Here is a 25,730-nt window from a genome sequence, read left to right on the forward strand (position 1 = left end):
CGCCCACCCATGCAGCTCCCCACCACCCCTGGCCCCCTCCACCCCCTCCACCCCTGCAGCTCCCCTCAGACCCCACCCCCTGCCCACCCTTGCAGCTCCCCACCACCCCGGCCTCCCTCCACCCCTGCCGCTCCCCCCAGGCTCCCCCCTCCCATCCCTGCCGCTCCCCACTGCCCCGCCCCCATCCCCCCTGCTGCCCCCCTGCCCCCCACCCCCGCTGCGCACCCCAGGGCCATGCCCCGCCCTCCGGGCCTGCCCACAAAGCCTCGAGGCACACGATCTGGGAAGAGCCTGGTGCGCAGAGCTCTCTATTGAACAGAGTCCCAGCGCCTGCTCCGCGCTCCGCCCCTCCGGGGCTGCCTGTCCCCCATCCTCGGCCCTGGGTCCCCGCCGTCCACTCCGAGGTCCTCCTGGCCGCCGGTCGTCGGTCCTCGCAGGGCACGGCCCCTCCAGCCGCCCGCGGAGAGCCCGCCCAGCTCGCGGCCGCCCCAGCCCTGGCTGTCCTGGCCCCGCTCAGGGCTCCAGCTCCCGGGACAGGCGGGACAGCTCCCGCTGGTTGTCGATGACCTTCAGCTGCTGGACGTAGGCCCAGGTGCTGGCTGCGCTCCGGGTGCTCAGGGACTGCTCGGAGCCTGCAGGTGGGGGGCGTGGTCAGGGTGACCCGGGCCGCGGAGGGCCCCGCCTCCCCCCAAGGAGCAGATGGCCCAGGCTGCCCCCCCACCCCACCACTCCCCACAGCCGGTCTTGAAGACTGCCCACCCCTCCAACCTGGGGGGGAAGTGTGGTTAGGAGCTCAGAGCCTGAAAACAACAGGTCCCCGAGGTGACACACAGCGTGATGCCCCTTGTCCTGAATTCAGAAACAACTAGAACTAAAGAATATTTGGTTCTTGGGACCCCTGGGTGGCTCAGCAGCTGGGCGCCTGCCTTCCATGCAGGGCATGATCCTGGAGACCCGGGATCGAGTCTGGCGTCCGCCTCCCTGCGTGGGGCCTGCTTCTCCCTCTGCCTGTGTCTCTGCCTCTCTCTCTCTCTCTCTCTGTCTCTCATGAATAAATAAATAAAATCTTAAAAAAATATATTTGGTTCTCATAATATTTATAGATGAACATTTGAAAGCCTGTACATACGTGTATGTAGAGGCGCCCATATAAATGTATCTACATATCTACCACGTTGCAGTGGCGCAGGAGGAGGGAACGCTACGTAGGGAGAGGAGGCGATTGCCAATGGGCCGCTGCCTGCCACTGTACTATCACGTACGTAAAATAAAGGGTCCATGATGACAGTGGTGTACGAACCGTGGACTATGATTAATCCCTCTTCGTGCAACGGAAGGCCAATTAAAAAAATCAGGCCTAGAGTAAGAGTGCCGGGGTCCCCGGCTCTCTCACTGTACCCCAGCCTCCCAGGACTCGGGCCTGTTTGTGCATCTTTAACCGGGGGGATGACTCTCCACCGACCCCGGAGAGGCGGCGGGAAGGGCTCACAGCATCACAGACCAAGTGCCTGTAAATGCCAGCCCCGGCTGACCTGTCAGCCCCTGGCCCTGCCCCACTTACACGTGGATGTCCTCGCCGCCTGGCTGTCCTCGTGGAGGTGGGATACGCGGCTTCTGAGTGGTGAGAGGGGCACTGGGTGGGGTGAGAGGCGGGAGTCAGGGACACAGGGCCAAGCCGGAGGCTGGAAGGGGACGTGGTGGGGTAGGGGGTACCAGTCCTCTCACCGTTGCTGTGGCTTCGGCAGTGGTGCAGCATCCGCACGGCTCTGGCCATCATTCTCTGTGGGTAAAGTAAGGACATAAGACCAGGCCCGAGGGGCAGGACCCTGGCATGGCCCGTGGGGCAGCTGGGAACCAAGCCCCTTTGAGTGGGAGTGCTCCTAGGGACTAGATGGGATGGGACCACGTCTGTGTGCCCCCAGCACACCCAAAGTCCCGGTAGGGACCCCTGGGAGAAAACCCAGAGACCAAGAAGGGCTTAGAGCAGGTGAGCTAATTAAGGCCGTCTTCCCCAGTATGCAGGGGAGCGAGGCAGGGGCTATTTTTTAAAAGGAGTATTCAGGATAAAGAAGATGTGGTCTGTGTATACAATGGAATATTCCTCAGCCATTAGAGATGACAAATACCCACCATTTGCTTCCACGTGGATGGACCTGGAGGGTATTATGCTGAGTGAAATAAGTCAATCAGAGAAGGACAAACGTTATATGGTCTCATTCATTTGGGGAATATAAAAAATAGTGAAAGGAAAAAAAAATAAAAATAAAAATAAAAATAAAATAGTGAAAGGGAACAAAGGGAAAGGAGAGAAAATGAGTGAAAATATCAGAGAGGGAGATAGAACATGAGAGACTCCTAACTCTGGGAAACGAACTAGGGGTGGTGGAAAGGGAGGTGGGCGGGGGTGGGGGTGACTGGGTGATGGGCACTGAGGGGGGCACTTGGCAGGATAAGCACTGGGTGTTATGCTACATGTTGGCAAATTGAGCTCCAACAACAACAACAAAAAATTTTCAAAAAAAGCAACCCTAGAGAAAGAAATAAGAATAATTATATAACTATAAATATAAATAAATAAATGAATAAATAAATAAATAAATAAATAAAAGGAGTATTCAGGTTTGTGTTATTAATAACAACTCTAGATCATCTCCCGCCCCCCGACCCCCTTCCAAGGCCACAGTCCTATCCCCTAACCCACGCTGGGGCAGGCGGAGGGGGCAAGCACCACTCTCCCTGAACTCACCATCTTCTCAAAGTTGATGAGATTCTCCACCAGTGTGTGGTTCCCCTCATGGATGAAGGTCATGTCTGCGGAGAGATGGGTTTTGCTTAGAGGTCCCCGAACTCCTTCCCCTTCCCGCAGCCCAGGACAGCCTTGGGCCTGTCCCTGCCCCACACTGCCCTCCTCCTCCTCTGGCTCCCTTCTGACCTCCCAGAGCAATTTCCCTGTGTCTCTTGGGCCTCATGTCAGAGGCCATCTGATGTCACCAGCACTTGTCACAACACCTGCTTCTAGCCTGTGAACCCTCCAGCACCCCCAAGGGTCAGGAGGACATCCAGACAGGCGCAGGAATGGGTGGGTGGAGGTGGCGAGGTGAGCCCTGGTCCACTCACCTTTGAGAAGAAGAGGCATGAAGGGGATGATGGGAGGGGAGAGCTTGGTGAGGGCCAGTCGATAGACTCGGTGGTTCCACGAAGGGTCCTGGGAGGGAAGAAGCCACAGTGAGGGAGGGACGGCCCCGCTCGGCATGACCCACCGCGGACCACGACACAACCAGACACAGTCCCCTCGGAGCTCTGCCTCCTCTGGGCCCAGGTGTCACCCAGCAGACCGGAGGGGACCCAAGGCAAAGGGCAACCAGCAGTCTGCGCATGCGGCTTCCTGGCCTCCTGCTACCCCCCCCAGCACTCGTCAGGGCCATTTATCCCAGGGGCCCTGGGGTTTCATGGAAAACTCTCTCTCCCTCTCCCTCTCTCCCATCTCTGTCCCTGTCCCTCTCTAGTGGGGAAATTCCTCTGAACCTCTTGAGTCCACAAGGTGAATTTTTTTCTCAAGAGCTCAGAGCCGGGCTGATAAAAGCCCCTTTGTGCCAGTTCTCTCCTGAGCACCCTCAAAACCTCTTAACCCCCTGGCGGATCCTGGCAGGGGTGTGGGAGGGGCAGGCAGCTCCTTAGCTCTTCCCTCATCTTCTGGCCTCGTCTAGCCTCATCAGCACTGACAGGCCCTGGCCCACCGTGGGGCCCGGTGCCAGCACTTGCTTCCGGGGCGCTGAGGCAGGTCAGCCGGGGACCAGCGTTCCCCTGACGTTCCCCCCGCGCTTCGGAGCCCAAGGCCAGACACCACCTGCGCCCTGTCCTGGTCTTCATACAGGACCTGCTGCCACAGCCAAGGCCCCCCCGGCCCCGCCATACTTACCCACACTGAGAGATAGAATACACTGTGCACCCCATCATACTGCTAACACTCCATTCCTCAGCCAGTTCCCCAGACTCACAGCCCAGAGGCAACCTGGCTCTGGCCCAGGGCTGGAAACCCTGGAAGTGGTCAAAGACAGGTAGAGGGGCTGCTGGGAAGCCCAGAGCCAGGGATTTCTGGAAGGAGGAGCCAAGGCCCAGCACTCACCAGCAGCCTCTCCAGGGCCGAGTACAGCTTCCGGACTTTGTGGGGCAGCCGCTGTGGAGGAGGGGCAGATGGAGCCATCACCACTCTGGGGTGGGAGCCCCACGCCTCAGCAGCCCCCCAGGATGGGCACGGGCCCTCCGCCTCACACCTACCTCCCAGGTGTGGGCCAGGCGGCTGATGGCCGAGTTGCTGAGGCCAAACATGACAGCGAAGAAGGAATTGAGATTCTTCTGCTCCTTGAGGCTGTGAGTGGAAGACCCAGAGGTCGTCAGGGGACACGGCCAGGCCCGCAGAGTTCCACACAGACAACAGGCAGCCTGGGGCCCGGGATCAGGCCTGGCCCGCACGGCCTCTGTGGGGCCGGGGCTAGGTGGGTAGGGAGGCAGGGACTCTGGGAGACCCAGGGAAGCAAGGGGATGGCGGACTTGGCAACATCTGGACCAGCGACGGGGTGGGGGGGCCGGGACCCCGCCACACACCCAGCCACCCCACAGGCACTCACTGGGCAGCCAGCTTGATGAACTTCCTGAGCAGCTGGGCCCGCAGGCCCGGCACAGGGCAGAGACACAGCTCTGTGGCCACCCAGTACTGTAGCTCGTTGAAGCGGCGCATGAAACGCTCCAGGTTGGCGGTGGTGACGTCCCGCAGATGCTGCGGGCCCAGCACATAGTGGATCAGCTCCACCTGGTAGGGGACAGCAGGAGAGATCAGCCCACTCCAGGCCGGGCGCCCCCCACCATCTGCGCCCCACCCCCCCTTCAGCTCCGCTCCCCACACCTGGTGGATACTGTTGAAGAGGTTCCAGTCGTGGTCCGTCAGCTGACCCGCCAGGTCCTTGGCGCTCACCAGGTCCAGGCCCTCAGCAGAGCCCACAGTGGGTCCCAGCTGCTCGGGGTGCGGGGTCTGTAGAAGAGAGCCCAGGAGGGGTACCTGAGGAATCCAGGGGGCAGGCTCAGGGTAGGAGGAGAGAGTTTGGGGCTGGACTCCACCCCCATGGTCACAGGGATGTCGGGGAGGAAAGGGTCTACCGGGAGGAGGGCTTCCCAAGAAGGCATCTACCCTCCTGCCAGCTCCCCAATGCTGAGGCCCCCTCCTTGTAGGGCTCCTGCCTCCTGGGGAACCCTCAATGAGGAGAGGTCTTCTTTTCCCTTGAGAGCTCTCAACCAGCTCTCTCCCTTCCCCGGCAGCTGGAACCTTCCATCAGCCGAGGCCCTCTCCTTCCACTTCCTCCTTAAGACCCAGCAGCAGTCAGCGCCAGGCCCTTCTCTTTCCTCCTTGTGTGACCCTCCCCTGCACGCACCTCTGCCGCACCCCCTCCCAGACAGCTCTTCCCTGGCCCCCTGCCTGTTCCTACCAGCTCATGCACTTCCTGTGGGTTGACAACAAAGAGCCGCTCGTTGAGCCCCAGGGATGTGGCCACACCGCGGGCATCCGGCTGCAGGCCAATGGCATCTGCAAAGACAGCAAAGGCTGGACCAGGCTGGGCTGGTGGTGGGGGGCGGGGGTTGGTTGGCAGAGACGGAGGCCAGGGAGCCACCAAAGGCAGGGTGGAAGCCCCATGTGGGAGGCTGAGAGGTCGCTTCTCCCAGAAGCCCGGTTGGAGCTCTGGGCAGGTGCTCTAAACGCACAGGTGCCCACGCCTGCACATCCGAGGAAGACGAGAAAGGATTGTTAGCGAGACAAGCAGAACCCGGGCAAACTCCGGAGCTTCCTCCTTTGTCGAGTGGAGACAGCAAGACCCACCCTGACTACTCACGAGTCTAACAGGTTGACTTATGTACGTCGTGGTGACAAGTACCCGATGCATCTAACGGCCCTTGGAACACTGGGAAGTGCCTCACCAGGGCTTGGTGTTGACCCGCAGCAGCGTCTACTGACCGAGCCAGTGTTTCTAGGCACGTTTGAACCCCCAGTCTTAGACCAGTAGCCTCCAAAGTAAGATACGCAAGACCGTCACGGGTCCAAACAGTAACAGCTCTTCTACTTTATTTTTGTCATCTGTCCCGCATTTCTACTTTGTGGGTTGCTCTGTGATTATATAATGCGAGTGTGGGAATATATGTATATGACTTTTAAGCAAATACACACATAGCAGGGGGTTTGTAGTAAAAATATCTGTCACCCCGGGCGGTGATCTCAAGAGTTCCAGCCGCGTAGTAGGCTCTTGGGGCCTTGGGCAGCGGGAAGTGTCCGGGCGGCCACCAGAGGGCGGTGCTCCCCAGACCAGAGCACAGGTACCCCGACCTCCTCCCGTCTCCCCACTTCCCCAAGGGGCAGAAGAGCTTGCTTTTCTGGCCTCCTCTCCCGGCCCTTATTCCCTGGCTGCCCCGAGTTCCAGTCCTCCTAGCGGAGAACCAACAGCGGCCTCCGATGGCCCAGGTCCCCTGAAAGCAGGTCTCGGGAACTCTCAGGCTGCACGTCCTGCGCCCCGTGCTAAGGGTTTTATCTGCACCTGCTCTCCTCTGCTGGCCCCAGCAGTCCTGTGTGATGGGCACAGCTGTAGCGCTCATGTGACACACGAGGACTCGGAGGCTCAGAGAGGGTGAGTGTCCTGCTCGGATCCGGATCACACAGCCTGTCAGCAGGGGCCCCTGGGATCCCAGCCCAGGTCTGGGGGTGCCGTTGATGCTCTTAACCTCTTCTCTCTTACCTGCCGTGGCGCCTCCAGCCCCTAACCCACTGCTGGCCCGCAGCTGACTCTCAAATATGTTTGCTGACTGACAAAACGAAGGCAGGCCACCTCGGTTCCAGAGCCGGACGCTCTCACCTGCTGTGAGAACTTGGGAAAATTGCCTCATCCCCCTGAGCTTCAGGTTCCTTGTCTGAAAATAGGGTGAAAGCACCTGTCTCCTAAGGCTGGTACTAGGGTACAACGAATGTATGAGCATGATAACCCCAAAACCTCTGTAGGAAGCGTCGCGCCAGCGCCGTTCCCAACCCTAGAATAGATAAGCTCACTCAATCCTCACGCTTCCTCTGTGCAGGGGGCCTATCACCCCATTTTACAGATGCTGAAAAGAGCAGAAGAGATGAAGTTTCCTGCCCACGGACACACAGACGGGGGCTAGAGGGCGGGGCTCCAGCAGGGCTCTGGGGCACCACACGCAAAGCACTTTGGAGAGACATAAGCTGCTCTCAAATGCCAACCATCGTTAACACTGATGAAGACGGTCAAAATAATGATCTCAATTCGGGGGGCTGGGCGGAATCTGGGCAGGGATCTGAGGGCGCCTCCCTCAAGGCCACCCCCACCCAGAGACCCAACTCACCACCTGCAGAGTTGACCTTCACCAGCACCTGCCCCTTGGTCCAGCCATCCTCCTGGGCCAACGCTGCCATCACCTCTCTCACCGAGGCCGTCACGGGCAGCTTCAGGGTGAGCACCGAGTGGTCCGGCCGGCAAATGTCATAGGGGACTGGGGAGGAAGACCGGGCTGGGCTGCAGGAAGGGGCTTCTTGACCCCCGCACCCAGAAGTGAGCGCGCAGCAAGTGTGGCAGCGGGAGGAGCCCAAAGAGGCAGGATGGTGCGTGGCAGAGGGGGGAGGCCTGTGGATCCCCTGGGGAGGGGGGTCCTGAGCTGCGGGGAGGGAGGCCCCGGGGGGCACACCCTATCTGGCAGCCTGGAACAGAGACCCCCAGGAGAACGGCGTGCCCCCCTCGGCCAGGCCTACTAAGGTCAGGGTGACGACAGCAGGCCGCAGGCTACGCCTGGCTGGCGGGGACCACCAACCTTTGTCCCCGACTCGAATGGCACGGTTGCTGCAGAGGAGGGGCTGGTCCTGGCCGGGGAGCCAAACAGGCATGTTCCTGGCCTGAGAGGAGAAGAAAGTAAGGCCCAGAGGACACCGAGGAGCGCGCAGAGCCGGGCAGAGGACTCTGTCCCCGGGAGCATGGGGCCACACGGCATACCCACCACCGGCTGCGTGGACCTGGGCCGGGTGAGGCGTCAGGCACCAAGGCTCCCCGAGGAAAGGCAGGTCAGCGCCCCTGTGTGCGTGGGCCACCCCTTTGCCAAACAGGCCCGGAGCTGCCCTAATATGGGCGCACCTCAGCTCTCGGCCCTGGGTTTCTCTTCCTTTTCCTCCCCTGGCTACCACCGGCTAGTTGTCCATTTGCTGCGTGCCAGGCTAAGCTACAGGCTAATTCTAAGGACCTAAATATTCACAATAGGGATGCCCAGGTGGCTCAGCGGTTGAGCGCCTCCCTTCGGCCCAGGGCGTGATCCCAGGGTCCCGGGATCGAGTCCCGCATCGGGCTCCCCACATGGAGCCTGCTTCTCCCTCTGCCTGTGTCTCTGCCTCTCTGCGTGTCTCTCATGAATAAATAAATAAAATCTTTTAAAAGAAAATAAATATTCACAATAGCTTTTTGACCAAAATATTCTTCTTCTTCCCATTTCATAGATGAGAGAAGCGAGGCTCAGAGAGGTTAGTAACACGCCCAAGGCCACAGAGCTGCTACGTAGCAGAGCTGGAATCCTGGAAACCTGCGGCTGGAATCCCTCGGGCTGTGCTGCGATCCAGCGACACCCGGCTGTCCTGTCCAGCCCCGCAGGCCTTCCTCGTGTCCTTCCAACTCCCGTCCGGAGTCTTCCCCCTCCCAGCTCTGAATGCAGCAGACCCTCCGGATGCTCCGTGTCGACACTTCCAAGTCTCAGAGCCCTCCTCGGGCTCCCCGCACAGGGACAGACCACCAGCGTCGCCCTCTCTCCCAAGCCCTGCCCTCAAGCACCCCCTGGATGCTTCCCTCCCTGGGCTCCATCTCCCCAAACTCAACGCCTCCCTCCGACCAACCTCACCCTGCTGCCAGCCATTCTCCCGGGCATGGGTTCCTGCGTCTCCTTGCCCCCCACCCCGACTGCCCCCACCCGGCTTCCCCAAAGCTTATCATCTTGTTCTGGGGGTTCCTGTGAGCCCCTCCTCCCGGCCCAGGCCAAACCCCAGTTCCATCTCCCCAACCATTCTCCACTGTTAGCCATTAGCCCTCGTGTGCCCCCGCTCCCCTCCCAACCTGCATGACGGGGTCACCTTCCTTGTGCAGCTTCAAGACCCCCATCGGGCTCCCTACTCAGAGCACCCACTGGACCTTGGCTCCTTGGCTCTCATCATTCAGAAGACAAGGACCAAACCCCTGACCATGGCCCACAGGGCCCTACATGCCATGGCCCCCGCGTGCCTCCCTCTGGTGGCTCCGTCCCACACTCCCACCTGTGGGGTCCCTACTGGGTGGACTCTCCACCCCCTTGAACCTGACTACGCCTTGTAGCTCTCAGCCCCTGTGGTCACTGTCCCTGATCCTGAGCCTGCGTCAGCCCTTCCCTTCTCTGTTTTCAGAGACCCCCGCCTTTGCCATTATACATCATGACACTGTGCGGCAGCTCTGGCCCTCGCTTGACTGTGAGCCCCACGAGGCCAGGGGTGGCTCCCCCCACGGCTGCACCATCGGCACCCAGCACCGAGCCCGGCACACACATGACGGTGATTCCACACTCATCCCCGAGCATCAGCCACAAGCCAGGCAGCGTGGGAGCCCTGGGGAAACAGAGGTCCAGACCCCTCACTCCTGAAGCCAGGATTCCAGTGGCATGTGACAGGCACGGACAGGCAATAAGCAAGCGACAAAGAAAACAACTCCACCTGGTGCCAATGCTTTGAAGAGAATCATAGAAGACCCCTTGGCAGGGGTGGGGGGGCTGGGGAGGGGCTAGGGATAGGGAGATGGGGGCAGGGGCCTCTCTGAGAACCCAACATATTGGCTAGGTCAGAAAGACAAGGGGGGGGGGCACAAAGAGCCAGAGAAAGAAAGTTCCAGGCCCTGAGGTGGAAACCAGCTTTTCGGCTGATAATCCAGAGAAGGAGCCTGTGAGAGTCTCCAGCAGCGAGGGGCAGGGCCTGGAAACCAGCCCCATCCTACCTTTCCAGTCCTTTCTCCCAGCATTCTGCTAGAAATCTCTGGCTCCCAGAATGCTGGCCACCAGGAACCCCTGGGCCTCGGAGGCTGCCTTCAGGCATCATCCCTCACTGCACCCCCCAACTGCTACCTGGCTCTGTGAACATGGTTGACCTCCCCAATGCAACAGAAGGCCTGGGGGTGAGGCAGGGGTGGAGGCGCGACCCTCGCCCTCTGTGTCTCCCCACGAGGCCTGGCCCGAGCCACGCACAGTTCCTGTTCTGTGAACTCCTATCCCAGCCCCCGGGGTGTGTCTGTGCGTGGGGATCCTTCCCAGGCTGAGCCCCGGGGGTGGAGGCCAAAGGAGGGACAGAGGAAAGAAGCTGGGGCCAGACACAAGAGGGAGGAGCTGGTCCGTGCAGACACCTTCATCTGAGGAGACGCATTCCCACAGCCGTTTTCCAACCTGGGGAGCAAGCGAGAAGGGCAATGAGATACGAGGGACCCGAGGGACCCCTGCAGGCAGGGCAGGACGGGGCGGGGGCAGAGCCAGGCGCTGGCTCTGGATTCCATCTGCCCTCAGCAGCCGCCCAGTTGTGCAGACGCCCAGTTGTGCAGACGCGGCAAGCACTGGCCGAGAGGCGCAAGGCTACGCTTGGAACCCAGCCTGTGCATCCTGTGATCCTCCCAGGCCCGCAGCGGAAGGCGAGGGCGTTCCCCGAAGGCATGTGCCCCGGTGTCAGCCTGGGCAGGTGCCACTGGAGGGGAGCTCTCCGTGAACCTCACTTGGCCCCATGGGGATGGCTGGGAAGGCCAGGAGAGGCTCGAGGCGGGCCGGCAGGATGCGGCTCGGGTGAGTAGGAGCAGAATGGAGAAGTGGGAAGAGCAGGTGCGCTCGGGAGAGTACCCGCCTGCGTGGTGCAGGAGGACGCGTGACCCGGCGTGAGGGTGAGGCCCAGGGGACCGGTGAGGACTGAGGACGGCTGCTGAGAATGAGCAGGGCCGGACAAATGGGCAACCACAGCCGACACTCTCGCGTGGCACACACCGCCCGCAGGGCCCTGCTCCGGGCCCTTAAGGCGCTGTAGGATTCCATCCTTGGGAGACAGGTGCTCTCCCAGTGTGACAGACGGGACCCCAAAGCCCGGCGAGGGGGGATGTGCCCAGAGCAGCGCGGCCACGGGTGGCGCGGCCTGGATTTCAAGCCTCGGGTTTGTGTGGGTGCTCAAGAGTTGGTGCTGGGTCCCCGCCGTGCATGTGCAAAGTGAACTCAGAGCCAAAAAGCATCACCTGTGGTGTCGCCGCCTCTCTGGCCACTGCTCCCGCAGCAGGATGCAAAGCCGGGCGTCTCTGCTCACCAGGTCTGAGAGTTTCTGGGAGGAGCGGAGATTCATTGACACGGATGTAGCTGTGCCTACAGCCCCGTCCAGCCCTGCCTCGCCCCCAGGTACCTGGAGAAAGCCGGTGGCCACGGGGTCAGTGTAGAGCATGGGGCCATATAGGGCCACCCACTGGCTGACCAGCCGCAGGATCTGCTGCCTTTTGTTGCAAATGTAGGTGCTGTGCTCCTGCTCACTGCCTCCCGAGGGCTCCGCGTGGAAGGTGGGCACCAGTCAAGGGAACCACAACATCCAACCGGGCTACCCACCACACCTCAGGCAAAGGAGGGGCAAGGACGCCCAGGACCCACGGACAGGCTGGCCTGGGCATGAGGCTGGTACTTCGGAGGGTTCAGCACAGCCGTGCTGCAGGTGATCCCTTCTCCCTGTTCCAAACAACAACCTCGTCACCTTGGGGCCGGAAGGATATTGGTGCAGGAGGGCAGCACAGAGCTGGGCACTGGGCATGAAGACGCTGTAGGTCAGGAGGAAGTCACTGAGGAATGTCTCTGGAGGGCAGGGACAGGGGAACAGGAGGGAGCGTCAGAGGGCACGTCTACCGAGCACAGACATACGCAGAGCTGGGGTGCCCCTTCTCCCCACCTCATAATGGGCCACGTACCAGCAATGCCCGGGCCCTATGACAGCACTCCCCACCCCAGCCAAGAGCACAGGAATGAGGACATCCTGCCGACTGGCCAAATGGACCAGCCCGGCACCCAGTGATGTCACATTCAGGGTGTCTGGCCCTCGCCCAGTCTACACTGCCCATCCAATGAGTCACACAGCAGGCAGGGTATCTCTGGCCCCTACCTGTTGGGTCATGAGCACTGGAATCAGGTCGCATGGCCTCCAACAGCAGTTCTAGGATCTTCTCTGGGGTGCCAGACATCACCGTATACCTAGCAGAGATGGCCAATCCATAGCACGTGCGCCACCGCTCCCCACTGCCCACATCTGAACAGACATCAGGAATCCCATCACCCTTCCCTATTTGCCAGCTCTGTCCCACCCTGGGGTTGGAGGGAAAGCTGGCCCCTTCCCCCCACCAGGGGTAAGACATGGGGGAAGGGAGTAAAGACTGGGAGACAGAAGGACAGAAGGTGGGTGAGAGAGAAGGTGTGCAGAAGGAGCGGGGCAGGTGTGTTACCGGTTCCTGCCTGGGGTCGGGGGGCGAGAAGGGCCGGCGCCCTGAGAGGCTCTCTCCAGTACCAACACCACTTTGCCATGTTCTTCTAGCCTCATGGTCTTGGCTTCCACATCCTGGAGAACAGGCCACACCTAGGTATCAGTCCACACCTTCCCCCCACCCCGCCCCCATCCTTGGGCATATTCCCCCAACCCCATCCCAGACCCTGAGCCCTACAAGGCTCCGGCAAGGACATTCGGCCCCTTTCCCACGGGTTCAATGGCCATGACCTTGGATCTGCCCCACTCCCCGCCCTGCCCATCATGCAGGCTGAGCTCTCTCCTCCACCCATCCCTCCGGGACCTCCTTCTGTGGCTCCCACTCTCCATTACGCGTGGTCCCCCACCCCTCTGTAACCGCCACCCCACGGTCTCCCACACCGAGCTGGAGCTCTCAGGTTTCACTGACGGTCCTCACATGCCCGTGTTCCAGCACCACCTCTAAGCTTCTCTGGCCCCTACCTTCCCTGCTCCCTATAGGCCCTCTCTCATCCCTGCCCCTTACCCCCACCCGCTTCTCCAAAGAGGCGTCCCTGCCGTGTCCCCTGCCTTCCCCATCCTCAGCAACGGCACCTTGATGATACGGTTGAAGTCCTGCTTGTCCACGCGGAGGAAATGACAGTTGTCTTCTCGCAGGATGATGGTGGCCGCCCGGGGCGCGTCGTTCACCAGAGCCAGCTGCCCAAAGTCATCTCCCTCATGCAGGGTGGTCACCAACCCCTGCAGCCAGGTCTCAGTCACAGCCCCGCCAGGCCTCCCCCCTCACCCTTGTCAGAGCAGACCCACAGGGGACTGGGACAGGCCCCTAGGCAGGAGGAGACCTGGAAGATTGGCAGTCTTGGGTCCATTCAAGGTCCGGCCAGAGAGGGCTTGGACAGGGGAAGCAGGTGCCACCCAGGGGGTGGGGAGAGATACAGAACTAACCTTGCCATGGGTCACCACGTTGACAGATCCCTTCCAGATGATGTACCACGAGGTGCCCTTGTCTCCCTGGCTGAACACTGAGAGGAGCACAGATCAGACACGCCTGGGGTCACCCTCCACCGCTCCGTGGCTTCCACCACGATCAGGCCGCTGGTGGCCGGCTTCCTGTCCACCCCATCCAACTTACACACGGTCCCTGCTTTGCTGTGCGGTTCAAAGAGCAGAACTGCCGCTAATTCCCGCTTCACCTGTGAGGCAGGGAGAGGAGGGTCAGTGTTGCGAGTCCAGGGTAGGAGGGGCTGAGTTGGGGGGAAGTTAGGTCCGAGGGCACAGGTGCCCGGGGTGGAGCGGAGATGCGGCTAGGTCAGGTGCCTGGGACTCAGCAGGAGACACCTCAGGGGGACCCGATGGGCTAGGAGAGGCAGGAGGACTTTTGGACAAGGATGCCAGGAATAGGAAATGAGATGGAAACTTCCTTTTTTTTTTTTTATTTATTTATTTATATATTTTTTAAAATTTTTTTTAATTTCTTTTTTATTTTGTTTTTTAGAGATGGAAACCTCCAAGCCACAGGTCGAAGGGCAGAGAAGTAGCACCTGGCTCGGCAGTGGGGCCCTCGGGGGTCCCAGGGAGAGGAGGCCCCAGGGAAAGGGTGGAGGCGGGCGGGCTGACCGAGTTGGAGAGATGGGCCACAGCCTTGATGTGCAGCAGCTCCTCAAAGATGAGGTCCAGCTCCTCGTCCGTGCGCTGACCCGGGCTGCGGGCATAATGCACCGTGGGCCTGCGAGCATGGGAGCCACGTCGCCCACCATGCTTGGGTCTGGGGCCACTCGGGCCCCAGCGGTGATCGCTCCCAAGCGCCCACCATGCACCGCCCACGCCCCAGGTGCCTCACATGCATTATTTCAGCCCACCCTCACCACCCCCCCATGACGTGGGCATCGTTATCCTCCTCTGACAGAAGAGGAAGCTGGCATGGAGAGCCCCGAGGCCACCCAGCCAGTGGCCCATGCAAGTGGAATTTGAACCCAGACTTGCCCACAGACTCAAAGCCTACCCCCTCTCAGCCACCGCAGCCCCTGAGTGGGCAGGGTCCTTGTAGGCCCTAGGCCTCGCCACCAACGGTTACAAAGGAAGAAACAGGTTCAGAGGTGGGCTGGGGGGTCCCCAGATCACACAGTGAGGAATAAGAGAACCTCTCAGGGATGAAACTGAGACTACGGAGACTACGGAGTCTGAGAGCCGGGCGAGGCCTGGGGTTGTGGGGCGCAGGGCACCCGACTCACGGCTTTCGCAGGGCCACGGTGAGCAGGGCGTCGGGGCCCCGCTGGGAGAGCAGGGCCACGGCCTCGACCAGCTCCTCCTCCAGCTCGTGGACGCCCGCGGGCTCTGGCTCCGGCCCGGGAAATCGGTAGAATTGGGTATCTCGGTCCTGGAAGGTCCAGTCGTGTTTCACTGCAGGGCAGAGGCCCAGGCGTGAGGGCGGAGACCAGCTGAGGCCGCGGGCATGCGAGGCCCCCATCAGGATGCGCGCCGCCCCCCACCGCCCTTCCCCGGGACTGCCCGGTCCAGGGGCCCCCACGCCGGGCCCACGCTCACCATGGCAAAGGGCACCTTCATCCAGCAGCACCTGGCAGATTCCAACGGCCTGGCTCCGGGAGTGGACCCCGAGGCCCAGGGCCAAGATGCCATCCACCAGCTCCCGGCCGGAGCAGCACTGCCTAGGAGAGGTAAGGGGACGGGAAGAAGGGGGAGAATGAAAAGGCAGGAGGGCCTTGGGACGCCCGGGTGGCTCAGCGGTTCAGCACCTGCCTTTGGCCCAGGGCATGAGGCTGGAGACCTGGGATCGAGTCCCGCATTGAGCTCCCCATTGGGAGCCTGCTTCTCCCTCTGCCTGTGTCTCTGCCTCTCTCTCTCTCTCCCTGTGTCTCTCATGGATAAATAAATAAAATCTTTAAAACAAAAAACGGGCAGGAGGGCAAACCTTCTGGCAGAGAAGTACCCTTCTAGGCCTGCAGCTGGGGTAGGCTCGGAGGCCCACCACAGAGCAAAGGGGAGAGAACACGCCCGCACTCACCGATAGAGCCGAAGGTGGTATTTCCGGTCTCGGATAAGGGTCGGAGAGGTGGCCAGGAGGTGTCGATGCAGCTGCTTCCCCGCCCTGAGCACCCTCTCCGTGGAGGCCTAGGACAGGGAGCAGCAGAGCTGGCTAGGCCCCGGGCCGAGGCCCTGAGGTCCCCTCCCGGCTCCCCCCGGCCCAGCTGGTACCTGCTCCAGGCTCTCGCTGAAATCCAGGGACTCCTCACTGTCGGTGAGTGGCGTCTAGGGGGGGAGGGCCTGCCCGTTAGTGCCAGCTCCTGGACCTCAGCACCCCACCATCCCCGTCTCTCTCACCCCTAGCCCTGTCTCCAGCTCCAAACAGATGCATTTAGCTACTCAGTCAACCAATAAACGGATACTCCCTGAGCACCCCTGTATGCCAGGCATCCGCCTCTTCCCTATCACCCTATCACCAGACCCCTGTCCTCCTGGACACAAGCACTGCACCTCGACAGGTGAGATTCCCACGCTGCTTACTCAGGGCCCAGGTGCACCCAGGCTCCCAGGTAAACCACACCTGTGTAGGGGAGAGCGCTGAAAGAGCATGAGGACGGTTGGGCCACCTGGCGGCTCAGTGGTTGAGCATCTGCCTTTGGCTCAGGGCGTGATCCCCGGGGTCCTGGGATGGAGTCCCTCATCGGGCTCCCCGTGGGGAGCCTGCTTCTCCCTCTGCCTATGTCTCTGCCCCTCTCTCTGTGTCACTCATGAATAAATAAATAAAAACCTTAAAAAAAAAGAGAGTGCATGAGAATGGGAAGTAAAAAAGGTCCATGACAGGGGGAAGGGGGCAGGGGGAAGGGAAGGAACCAGGCAGGTGCGGTGGGTGGGGTGAGATCGAGAATGTGAGCACTTCTGGAGATTATGCACGGCTGTCTGGCCACCCCAAGCATGCGTGACTGAGCAACACAGGCTCTTCACCCCAAGACTTTGTGACCCCGTGCTCCTGGCCTAGGGTCACAGAGCCTAATCCCGAGCCAGGGTTTGTTCCCAGCCACGAGACCGTGGGACTCCTGGACTCAAATCCTTGCTCCTCCTCCATTTACCAGCAGTGTGACCCCCAATATATGGTTTAACCTCTCCGTGCCTCAGTTTCCTAGTCTATTAAATCTATAAAACACTCGTAATACCAATACAGAGGCTTTGGGAAGGGTTCTGTGAGTTAATGTGTGTTGAATGTTTAAAGCACTCCCTAGCATAGAGTTGTAGGTACTTGTCAGCTATTATTACTCATCTTCGAAGCCGAGGGCGGGCTGCTTGCTGGAGAGCCCCCATCCTCTCTGCGACGCTGCTGCTAGACCTAATCCTGCAAGAGTGAGTAAGACTCGGCGGCACCCAGGACTGGCTCTGGAAGACGGGATTTACGAGGAAACACGTTAACAAGGCCCTTGGGATCAACTGAGCCATCCAGGACCCCGGGCCCCTGTGTCCTGGGATGTTGGCCGTGAAAGCGCCTTACGATCCTTCTTTTTCTGCCACCTGAAAACTGGAATTTGTGGACGTCTCTGGACAGGAGGCCGTCCCCTCCTGAGCCCTCCCAAAGGGAGAGTACCTTACAGTTCACCAAGCACGTCTCTCTCCGTGATTTCCTCTGATCCTATATAGAATAGGGCCAGATGTAAAGTCGGAGGAGCAGGGATCCTCTGCCCTCTCTGACTCAGGAAACAGAAGTCTTGGGGTGAAGAGCCTGTGTAACTCAGTCACGCGTACTTGGGGTGGCCAGACAGCCGTGCGTAAACTGCAGAAGTGCTCACATTCTTGATCTCACCCCACCCACCGCACCTGCCTGGTTCCTTCCCTTCCCCCTGCCCCCTTCTCACCAGCTCTCTCTCCTGCTGGGCCCTGAAAAGGACCTGGCTGGGGAGCTGGGGCACAAGCAGGCCTGGGGCCAGAACCCCCTGTCCTGGCCCTGGCCTCTTCCCACTGTGTGCCAGGCAGAGGCCTGAGGTCTGGCACGCACAGGCGCCTGGCCCCGGGCTGGGCGGAAGTCACTAGGTGTCCCTAGGGTATCCCTGCCCGGGTCATGGGGCCCAGCCTGGTGCCAGACACAGAGCCCTAGAGACTTAGCAACAGGAAATGAGGAGGAGGAGGAGGAGGAGGAGGAGCCAGGGAAGGAGGAAGGGCAGGAATGCTACCCAGCCAGCCCCCTGTGTTGGAACAAACAGTGCTAATGACTTGTTGTTGTTCATGTCAAAATGCCCAGGTGGCCCCGGTCCCTGCCTCGGCTCTCTTTGGTGCCCACGACCCAGGCTCCAGCATACGCTCCCTTCCTGGTATTATTCTGACCCTGGAGGGCACATCAGGAGGAGAGGTGCCAGCTCATGAGGTCAGACTGGGCACACCCCAGATCCCAGATCCCAGATCCCCAGGCTTGTTGAAGCCATTTCCTGCCCTGGCCCAGGGAATAAGCACGTGGGTCAGAGGAAAGGGGGCGCGGGCCCATCAGAGCCGAGGAAGGTTCCTGAAGGCATCCCTCTCAATTTGCCGAGGAGAGCGGGAGCCCAGAGAGATGGAGTAACTCACCCGGGGTCACACAACTACTCAGAGATTCAAGATCCTGCTGAGTAAGGAGCAACGACCCCGACCCGGTGGGAGGCGCCTGGCTCCTCCTTCACACTAGGAGAGGGAGGCTCAGAGGTTCTCTAACCTGTCCCCAGTTGGTGAAGGGGGGCCCCAGGATCCCCACTACGCCTGTCTGATTCCAAAGCACCGGTCCTTAGCTGCTGTGCACTACCGTCTCCCAGGCGCCTCCGTGGCCTCACGTTTCCCCCACTTGGTGCTACAGACGGATAAATCCTGCCTTCAGGAACGTTCCACGGGCAAATAAGTTTGAAAAACATCGCGTTAAACAAAATTCCATGGGTTTGTTATCGTAGTCCCTCTGGGTCCCTCTGGGTCCCTCTCTGCACTGGGAGCATCCTAGGATGGGGGTGGTGGTACTATTCAGGGGATGAGGTCAAGGCCGGCAGTGGGGGGCTCGCCATCCAAATCTCCATTCCCCATTACCACCCGGGTGTGTGACCTTGGCTGCTTATTAACCTCTGTGTGCTTCAGTCTCCTCATCTGTAAAGTGGAGTTCCTGATAATAGGAACGATCTTATAAGGCAATTATGAGGGTCAAATGAGTTAATAGCATGGAGCGTTCAAAGTGATGCTTGGCTTGTTGGTAACCGCTTAGTAAATACTAAGTAACTTTCCTGAACTTCATTATTTTATGATGGGGGCCTCTTACCTGGACACAGTGCAAGCAATGCCATACCCCAGCTGGCCCTGTCTCTGATCTGATAACCCCGAGTGTCACCTCAGGGCTTCTCAGTTGGAGAGAAGTGGCTGGTATGGGTAGGGGTGAAGGCCCTCGCCCACTGCGTCCCCTCCTGCCCGGACAGGAAGGACTCAGGGTAGAAGAGGAGGTGGTAGTTAGCTTCCCTGGCACCAGCGCCATAGCCTGCCCCACCCTCCCTCCCTGTCACTCGGTGTCAGAGCCACACTGGAGGGGCTGGCACAGAGCCAGAGAGCCTCGTGGGGACCTGTCAGACCAGTTCCCTTGGGCCATGGCTAAGGGTCTCAGGCCAGGGCTGTGTGTGTTGGGGAAGGGGGAAGACGCATGGGGAGGGGTGATGCTTCGGGGTGTCAGGGTTACAATCTGCAGCCAAAGAAAGTACACCATGAGCTTGGGCTCCATAGCCAGAGCACCAGGGACAGAAACCGAACTTTGTCTCTTAGCAGATGCGTAACCCTGGACTGTCACTTAGCCACTCTGTGCCTCTGTCTTCTCATCTGTGAAATGAGATGATGAGGAGCATCTGTCTCACAGGGTTATTGTCAAATTACTTGCTATGACAGAGGTAAAGCCCTTATAATAGTGCCTGGGACCCAAGTATTAGACAACTATTAGCTGCGACCATCGCTTGGACAGGCGGGACGAAAGCATGGCTTCTGAGTTAGGGAACAGAGCCACCTCCCCCAAAACAATCACTCAAAGGGAAGCACCCCAGGCTTCTCTGAGCTTGTGAGACCCACCAGAGGCATCCTGATCCTGCCCCTGCCTCTAGATAAATTGATCCTTCTCCGGCTCCCAGACATGGGACACCATCTCCTCTCCCTCTCATGTTTTCCAGAGGAGGCGGTCTTCCGTCCCATTCCAGCACCATAGTTGGTAAATCCTTTCCCTGCATAACCTCAGGCCGCCCTGCTGCTGCCTGCTTTCATTTTCTCTTGTCCTGATCTAGTAGCAACAGCAAGTGCTCTCTTCAGGCCTCAGGAGGTAGATGGGCTTCCCCCTCGTTTTCTAAGAGGCTGTCGTGGCCTAAACAACTCCCGGCACTGTCCTCCTAGCCTCCACCCCTTTACGGACATCCACCCTTTCTTTACCCTGCAAGTCCACACTCCCTGCCAGCCGCCGGTTCCCTCATGTGAGCCCCTCCTAGGCCAAAGGCATCATCTCCAGGTGAGAGGTGTAACTTCACGGGTCCCCAGAGCCTCTTATTTTTTTTTTTTTTCCCAGAGCCTCTTAAACACAGCTGCGGTGGGCTGAAACCACCTCACCAGCATCCCCCGCGATCCGCCCTGTTCCCCAGAGGTGGTCACCAGGAGAGGGTGTGGCCCTTGCTCCTAGCCCTAAAAATCTAAGTTCCCTTTAACCTCCCATTCCCACCTACACCCCACACACCTGGCAGGAAAGGGGCTGTGTTTCTGTGACTTTCACCCCCTTTACATCCCAGCCACTCTCACACCACCCTTCCAGCCTCTCCACATACCCCAGCTCTTCAATTCTGGGGGTTAGGAGGGTCAGGAGACAGCCTGGCGGCCTCTTCCACTGCCTGTCCCAGACTTTGGGTCCCAGGGGAGCCTCCAGTGACCTCATTGTCCTGGCACCTGCCCTCTCCCCTACTCCCCACCTTGCCTCTACAAGCTGGGAAGGGGACAGGAAATGCACAAGTAATTATAGCCTGAGAGGGAAGGAGGCAGGGAGGGTTCCAGCCCACAGGCTCCAAGCAGTAGCTACTGCCAGTGACCTGGAGGGGTGGGGAGACGGCTTAACCCAGAAGGGGCCGGCTGTCCCGCTCCCCCTGGAGCCCCATCTTGAGCAGGACCCCGGCCCAAGAGGTCCCTGATTGGGAAGACGCAGGAAGGGAGGGAGGGTTTGGGGGAGAGCTAGGGACTGACGCCTCGGTTATCCTCTCAATTCTGATTGAGGAGCCCCCCCCCCACACACCATCACGTTGGCAGACCTCATTCTTCTCACTCAGCCTCATATTGTGATAAATATAAATGGCAGTAGGGCAAGAGGCAGGAGGAAAGAGGCAGAAGGCGGTGGTCATTGTCCTCAAAGGAACTTGCAGATAAGAGACCTAAGTGACAAGGTCTCCCAATTTTGTCACCTGCTCCTGCTTTCCCTCTACCCCTTTGCCTGAGTACCCTCCCAGCAGCCTACACTCGCGCCCAGTGCTGTCTCCATGGCACACAGAATAGACGCATCCCGAATCTCAGGTGACTCTGGGAAGTCTGGGTGGTCGGAGAGAGCTTCTCTGCGGATCTGGATCCTGCAACCAGGATCCCGTCCACCACCCTGCACCCCTCCCCGGTGCCCCCTGTGCCCCCCTCCTCCCCTCTCCTTCTTTCTTTCAACTCCAGGATGTTCTTCCCCAGCAAAGGGAGACCCCAGCTCCGGTCTCCAAACTCCTCAGAATCCTCCCCTGAGCGCCCCCCCCCCCCAGAGCCAGATGCCAAGCAGCACGCACATGCCCACCTCTCACCCCGAGATCAAGAAGAACTGGTGCAGTTCAGTCGCTCTCCTAAAGGAGAATGTTGCCACGGCGATACATCCAGAACAGCAGCCAAGCTTACCTCCCCCTCCACCTTGACGGGGCCCCAGTATTTCACACACGCCTCCCACCTCCACACGGAGGACAAGCTGGCACCTAACTCACGGCGCAGGGAGGTGACAGGTAAATGACAAATCCCCTCCCCCTCCCCCCTCGCCAGCACTGGAAGATGTAAGATGTGAGGACCACATGTGCACAGCCACACGCCCTGCAGCTGTGTGAGCCACCCACGCACACGGCGACCAGGCTGCTGCACCCACCGACCAGCCCAGCCGCAGCCCCGACACCCCCAGCAGCAGCCAGGCCGTCCTGCAGCCTTGGCGCCCGGCCCGGCCCGGGCTGACGATGGGCACTTACCCAGCGGAGCCCCTGGATGCGGCTGGGACGCTGGTGCTCGAGCAGCAGCTGGTACGAACAGCTTCGGGGCCGGTGCATCCTCTTCAGCACCATGTTGAGCAGGGTCCCCTCCGGCACCACGTCCGGGAGGCCTCCCACCCGGGACGCTCCTAGAGCCGGGCTGTCCTCCACGGCCAGGCCCACCTGCCAGCGGCTCTCACCTGGCCAGCCCACCTGTGACGCAGGGCAGGGAGGCAGAGAGCCATGGGGCTGGGGCTGGGGCTGCCGGCCCGGGGCACAACCGCCCCAGGCAGAACCACTTCCTCGCAGTCCTCTGGACTGGTCAGGCGGAGGTGCTGCAAGGCTGCCAGGAGCCGGGGGAGGGACAGGAAGACCTTCACTGGGGCCTGCCGGTCTGGCGCGCTTCGGGGTCTTCCAGCTGGCCCGCAGGAGATCGGGCCTTTCTTCCCGGGCCTCTTTGGACTTCTGCCCCACCCACTGCCCTTGGCCTCCGAGGGATCCCCGCCACCTCCCAGCATGAGGCTGTGGACTCCCCGGAGCCCCCAGGAATGCGGCTTCGCCTCCAGCCCATCTTCCCCGTCTCCCTCGCCCCTGCCCAGCACTGTCTCCCCACCCAGCCCCCTACCCACCATGTCAGCCTCCCCTCCTGCTCCTCCGCACCCTGACCCCACCTTACCCACCTTCATATTCCTTCTCCAGCTTGCACAGCCCTGTAGGCTCTTGCAAAAGGCTGGGGCTGGGCGGGGAGGGGACCCTCAGCGGGACCCCGACTGCTCCTGAAGGGGTGCGGGCTGTGAGCCCCCCGCGAAGTGAACGGGGCTAATTCCTGGCTGGACCTGCTGCCTGCGGGGCCACGGGCCAGCCGGGGTGGGGCGGGGGGGGGGAGGCTCCCTGGGGGGGGCGCAGGGGGCGTGGGGGGAGCCCCCCCAGCCAGCGGCGAGGAGCCCCGAGCCTCCGCCTCTGTCCCAGGCGAATGAGCCAGCTGGCACGGGGCGCCGAAGCGAGGCCGCAGCTGGCACCGGGCCGGCGGGAGCTGTCACACCCCCTGCGCTGCCCGCCCCTTCCCTCCCGCGACGCTGCGAGCGCGGGGAGGCGGCGCCCGGCCCGACGGGGGGGGGGGGGGGGGGGAGGAGTCGCGGCTCGCGGCGGGCGGGGCCGGAGCAGCCCGGGGCCAGGAGCCGCGCGGGGCGCGGGGCGCGTGCCGGGGTCCGGGGTGCGGGTGCCGGGGTCCGGGGTCCGGGTCCCCGCGCTGAGCGGCCGCACCAGCCGCCACGTGGCCGGGAGGAGAAATGCAAACAAGGAAACCGGGGAAGGGGGAGGGGGGTGAGTCATTGCGGCCCCACCCGGGAGGGAAATCCGGGCTGGGGCCGCTTCCCGGCCGGGGGCGTCCTGCCTCCTGTTTCGGTCCAGGGTCCCGAACAGCCCGGGGGGAGGGGGAGGGGTGGGGGGAGGGGGGGGGGGGGAGGGAGGGGACTGGGCTGCTTCCCCGCGGGGAATCCCGCTGCCGAGCCCCCCCCCCCACACACACACGCAGGCACGGGCGCCGTGGGGAAGTTGAGGCTGGGGAGAGAACAGGGGCTGCCCCCCGGGACGCACGGGGTCGGGGTCGGGGTCGGGGTCGTGCGGAGACGCGGGAGCGGGGGTTGGGAGACCCGCGCCCCCGGCACGCCCCCTGGCTGCGGGGCGCGGGAGCAGAGCCTGGGGTAACAGGGCGCCCCCTGCAGGCTGGGGCTGGGGTCGCCTCCCGGGCTTGGGTCCCCAGCACCGCGCAGACGCCCCAACCGCCCTCCGCGCCCCGCTGCAGCTCCCGTTGGGGCAGGGGGCGGGGGGGGGGGGCCGTGGCTCCTGGGGGATGGAAGGGAGTCGCACGCCCCGCCCGCAGCTTTCTAGGACTCACTCTTCTGGCCCAGTCCCTGTCCCTATCCCTTTGCTGCTGAGCCTCCCTGACCCGAGGGGGGCAGGTGGGGGACACTAACGAGGCATCCCGGCCCGCCTGCTTTGGGACTGGGAGCCCCCATCTCCCACCCATGATTATGTTCTCCTGTTCTCGGAGGCAGATTTTAACGGTGATTAAAAATCTCAGTTGTAAGGTGTATTTTAAAAATCCACGGAGGAGTTCATCAAAATGAAAGTTCTCCACTCCTCTCCCCACCCCCACCCCCAAATTCAGATTCAGTCCTATGGGCGTGAAAATGGAAAAATCTGCATTTTGAGCTAATACCCCAAGGTTATTTGCTGGGTTCACGTTTTGAGAAATGATGTGGGACTCGATCCCGGGTCTCCAGGGGTCTCCAGGATCAGGCCCTGGGCCAAAGGTGGGCTCCAAGCCGCTGAGCCACCCAGGGATCCCCTGATGGTGGAGTTTTAAATGCCGCTTCAGGAAAGGAGGGGAGCCTGAGAATAAGTTTGGCCCCAGGCCCAAACCCACACCCAAGTTCTGGGAATTTGGAAGAAGGGAGAACAGCTTAATTGTTGGCAGGAAAGAATAAGAGGCTGGGGCCACAGGGGTGCATGCAGAAGAGAGTTGAGGTTTTAGGTTGCTGGGATTAGTGACCTGATCTGGAAGGTTGAACACAGGAGTTTCAGGGGACTGGCAGTGGGGTCAGAAAGCCCCCCCCCCCCTTCCATCTTTATACTTGCCCTTACTTGGGCAGGTGGAAAAGGAGCTGGGAAATGAAGTAGGACATCTGCGGGCCCGCAGACCTCCCAGCAAGCCACCATAGCCCACAAGTGCCTGGCACTGTTCCAGGCGTTTCGTGATCACTGCCCCTCGCTCCCCTGTGAAGCAGCACTGCCATTATTCCCACTCTATATAGATGGGGAGGCTGAGGCTCAGAAGTATTAAGTGACATGCCAAGGTCACCCAGCTAGCAAATGATGAGCTGGGGCTTCAACCCAGGTTGCCAGGCTCCACTCAACCACCATGCTATCCTGTCTTGTTTTACATCATATCCATTCTCCTAACCTGGACCATATGCCTGAAAGAGAAAGCTATGGAAAGGGCAATTGAGTGTGTGTGCAGGGGTTGGGGTGGGAGGTACAAGCATCCAAAGAAAGTCATTCACATCAGTGCAAACCAAAGTGTCTCGAACCCACCTTCCCCCCACCTATGTTCTCTCTCAACGCTATTTTTTCCTTGCCTTTCTTTTCTCACGGCTCTTTCTCAATCCCCTTCTCCCAGGAGGCCGAGAGGATGGCCGGGGTGATTGCCTGTTGGCTGGCAGCCAGGGCGGACCATAGGCATTGGACCTCCCCCTTGTCCTGTTCTTACTACGGCAGGCAAGCCCCCTGCCTCCCACCGAGGCAGATGATGGGCCCCGAGTTTTGCTCAGGATTCCTGGGTGAAGGCTGCCTAGCAGAATGGCCACTCAACAGATATTTAATCAGAGCAGAGGCCTGCAGGTGGTGGGGGACAAGGGGAGTGTGTCTGAGAAAGACACCCCAAGACAGATGGTGAGGCATCTGGGGAACAATCTTGCCCTGCCCTGGTGCACCCTTCACCCTGTCCTGACTGTCATTAGATGCCTGAGGGCATGTTAAGACAGACAAATAATAACAGTTACCCAGCATCAGGCCCTGCTCTTGATCCTTTACATATATTCACTTTTTTAATCATTACGGTAATCCTATGAGATAGGTATTATTGTCATCCCATTTCACGGATGACAGAAGTTGAGACACCAGAAAGGTCAGATGGCCAACCCCAGGTCCCCTAACTAGGAAGATGTAGAGCTGAGAATGCTTCTACCCAAGCCATCAGGAGTCCCGTGTGCTTTGCCATTTTGCAATCCTGCCTCTCAAATACATGGACAGTTCCCACGAAGGAGAAAAAGCCCGTATCCAGAGTCCTTTCCCCCATAGCTGGGTGCACAGGCTCCAGGGGGAAGCAGAGGGAGAGGCAGATGATGGAAGCTGAAGTGCAGGGCCCCTTGACACGGTCTACC

At 60.6% G+C, this 25,730-nt stretch overlaps 1 protein-coding gene across 3 annotated transcripts; it reads right to left on the reverse strand.

The window, feature by feature from the left end:
* Positions 1-281: 281 nt before the first annotated feature.
* RAPGEF3 (Rap guanine nucleotide exchange factor 3) lies at positions 282-22,842 on the reverse strand. 3 transcript variants are annotated; one of them, XM_041736168.1, is made up of 28 exons: positions 22,467-22,839; positions 21,787-21,999; positions 15,776-15,829; positions 15,585-15,691; positions 15,107-15,228; positions 14,794-14,962; positions 14,180-14,288; positions 13,695-13,755; positions 13,508-13,584; positions 13,157-13,303; positions 12,546-12,658; positions 12,209-12,297; positions 11,826-11,904; positions 11,468-11,618; positions 11,307-11,389; positions 10,443-10,482; positions 7,858-7,939; positions 7,396-7,542; positions 5,481-5,578; positions 4,904-5,029; positions 4,629-4,810; positions 4,279-4,369; positions 4,127-4,177; positions 3,118-3,205; positions 2,747-2,811; positions 1,726-1,780; positions 1,562-1,633; positions 282-632 (listed from the first exon to the last, which is right to left on the reverse strand). In XM_041736168.1, the coding sequence occupies exons 1-28, from the start codon at positions 22,470-22,472 to the stop codon at positions 514-516; spliced, it is 2,796 nt and encodes a 931-aa protein (XP_041592102.1). In that variant the 5' UTR covers positions 22,473-22,839; the 3' UTR covers positions 282-513. The 3 variants fall into 3 exon arrangements, 2 of the variants coding, with proteins under 2 accessions (XP_041592102.1, XP_041592103.1); XM_041736169.1 differs by having other exon boundaries at positions 14,180-14,264; positions 22,467-22,837; XR_005984870.1 differs by lacking the exon at positions 282-632 and adding an exon at positions 3,920-4,038 and having other exon boundaries at positions 1,612-1,633; positions 22,467-22,842.
* Between the last annotated feature and the right edge of the window lie 2,888 nt (positions 22,843-25,730).

Source organism: Vulpes lagopus, chromosome 21, assembly GCF_018345385.1.
Source record: "Vulpes lagopus strain Blue_001 chromosome 21, ASM1834538v1, whole genome shotgun sequence".
Classification (NCBI taxonomy): Eukaryota; Metazoa; Chordata; class Mammalia; order Carnivora; family Canidae; genus Vulpes; species Vulpes lagopus.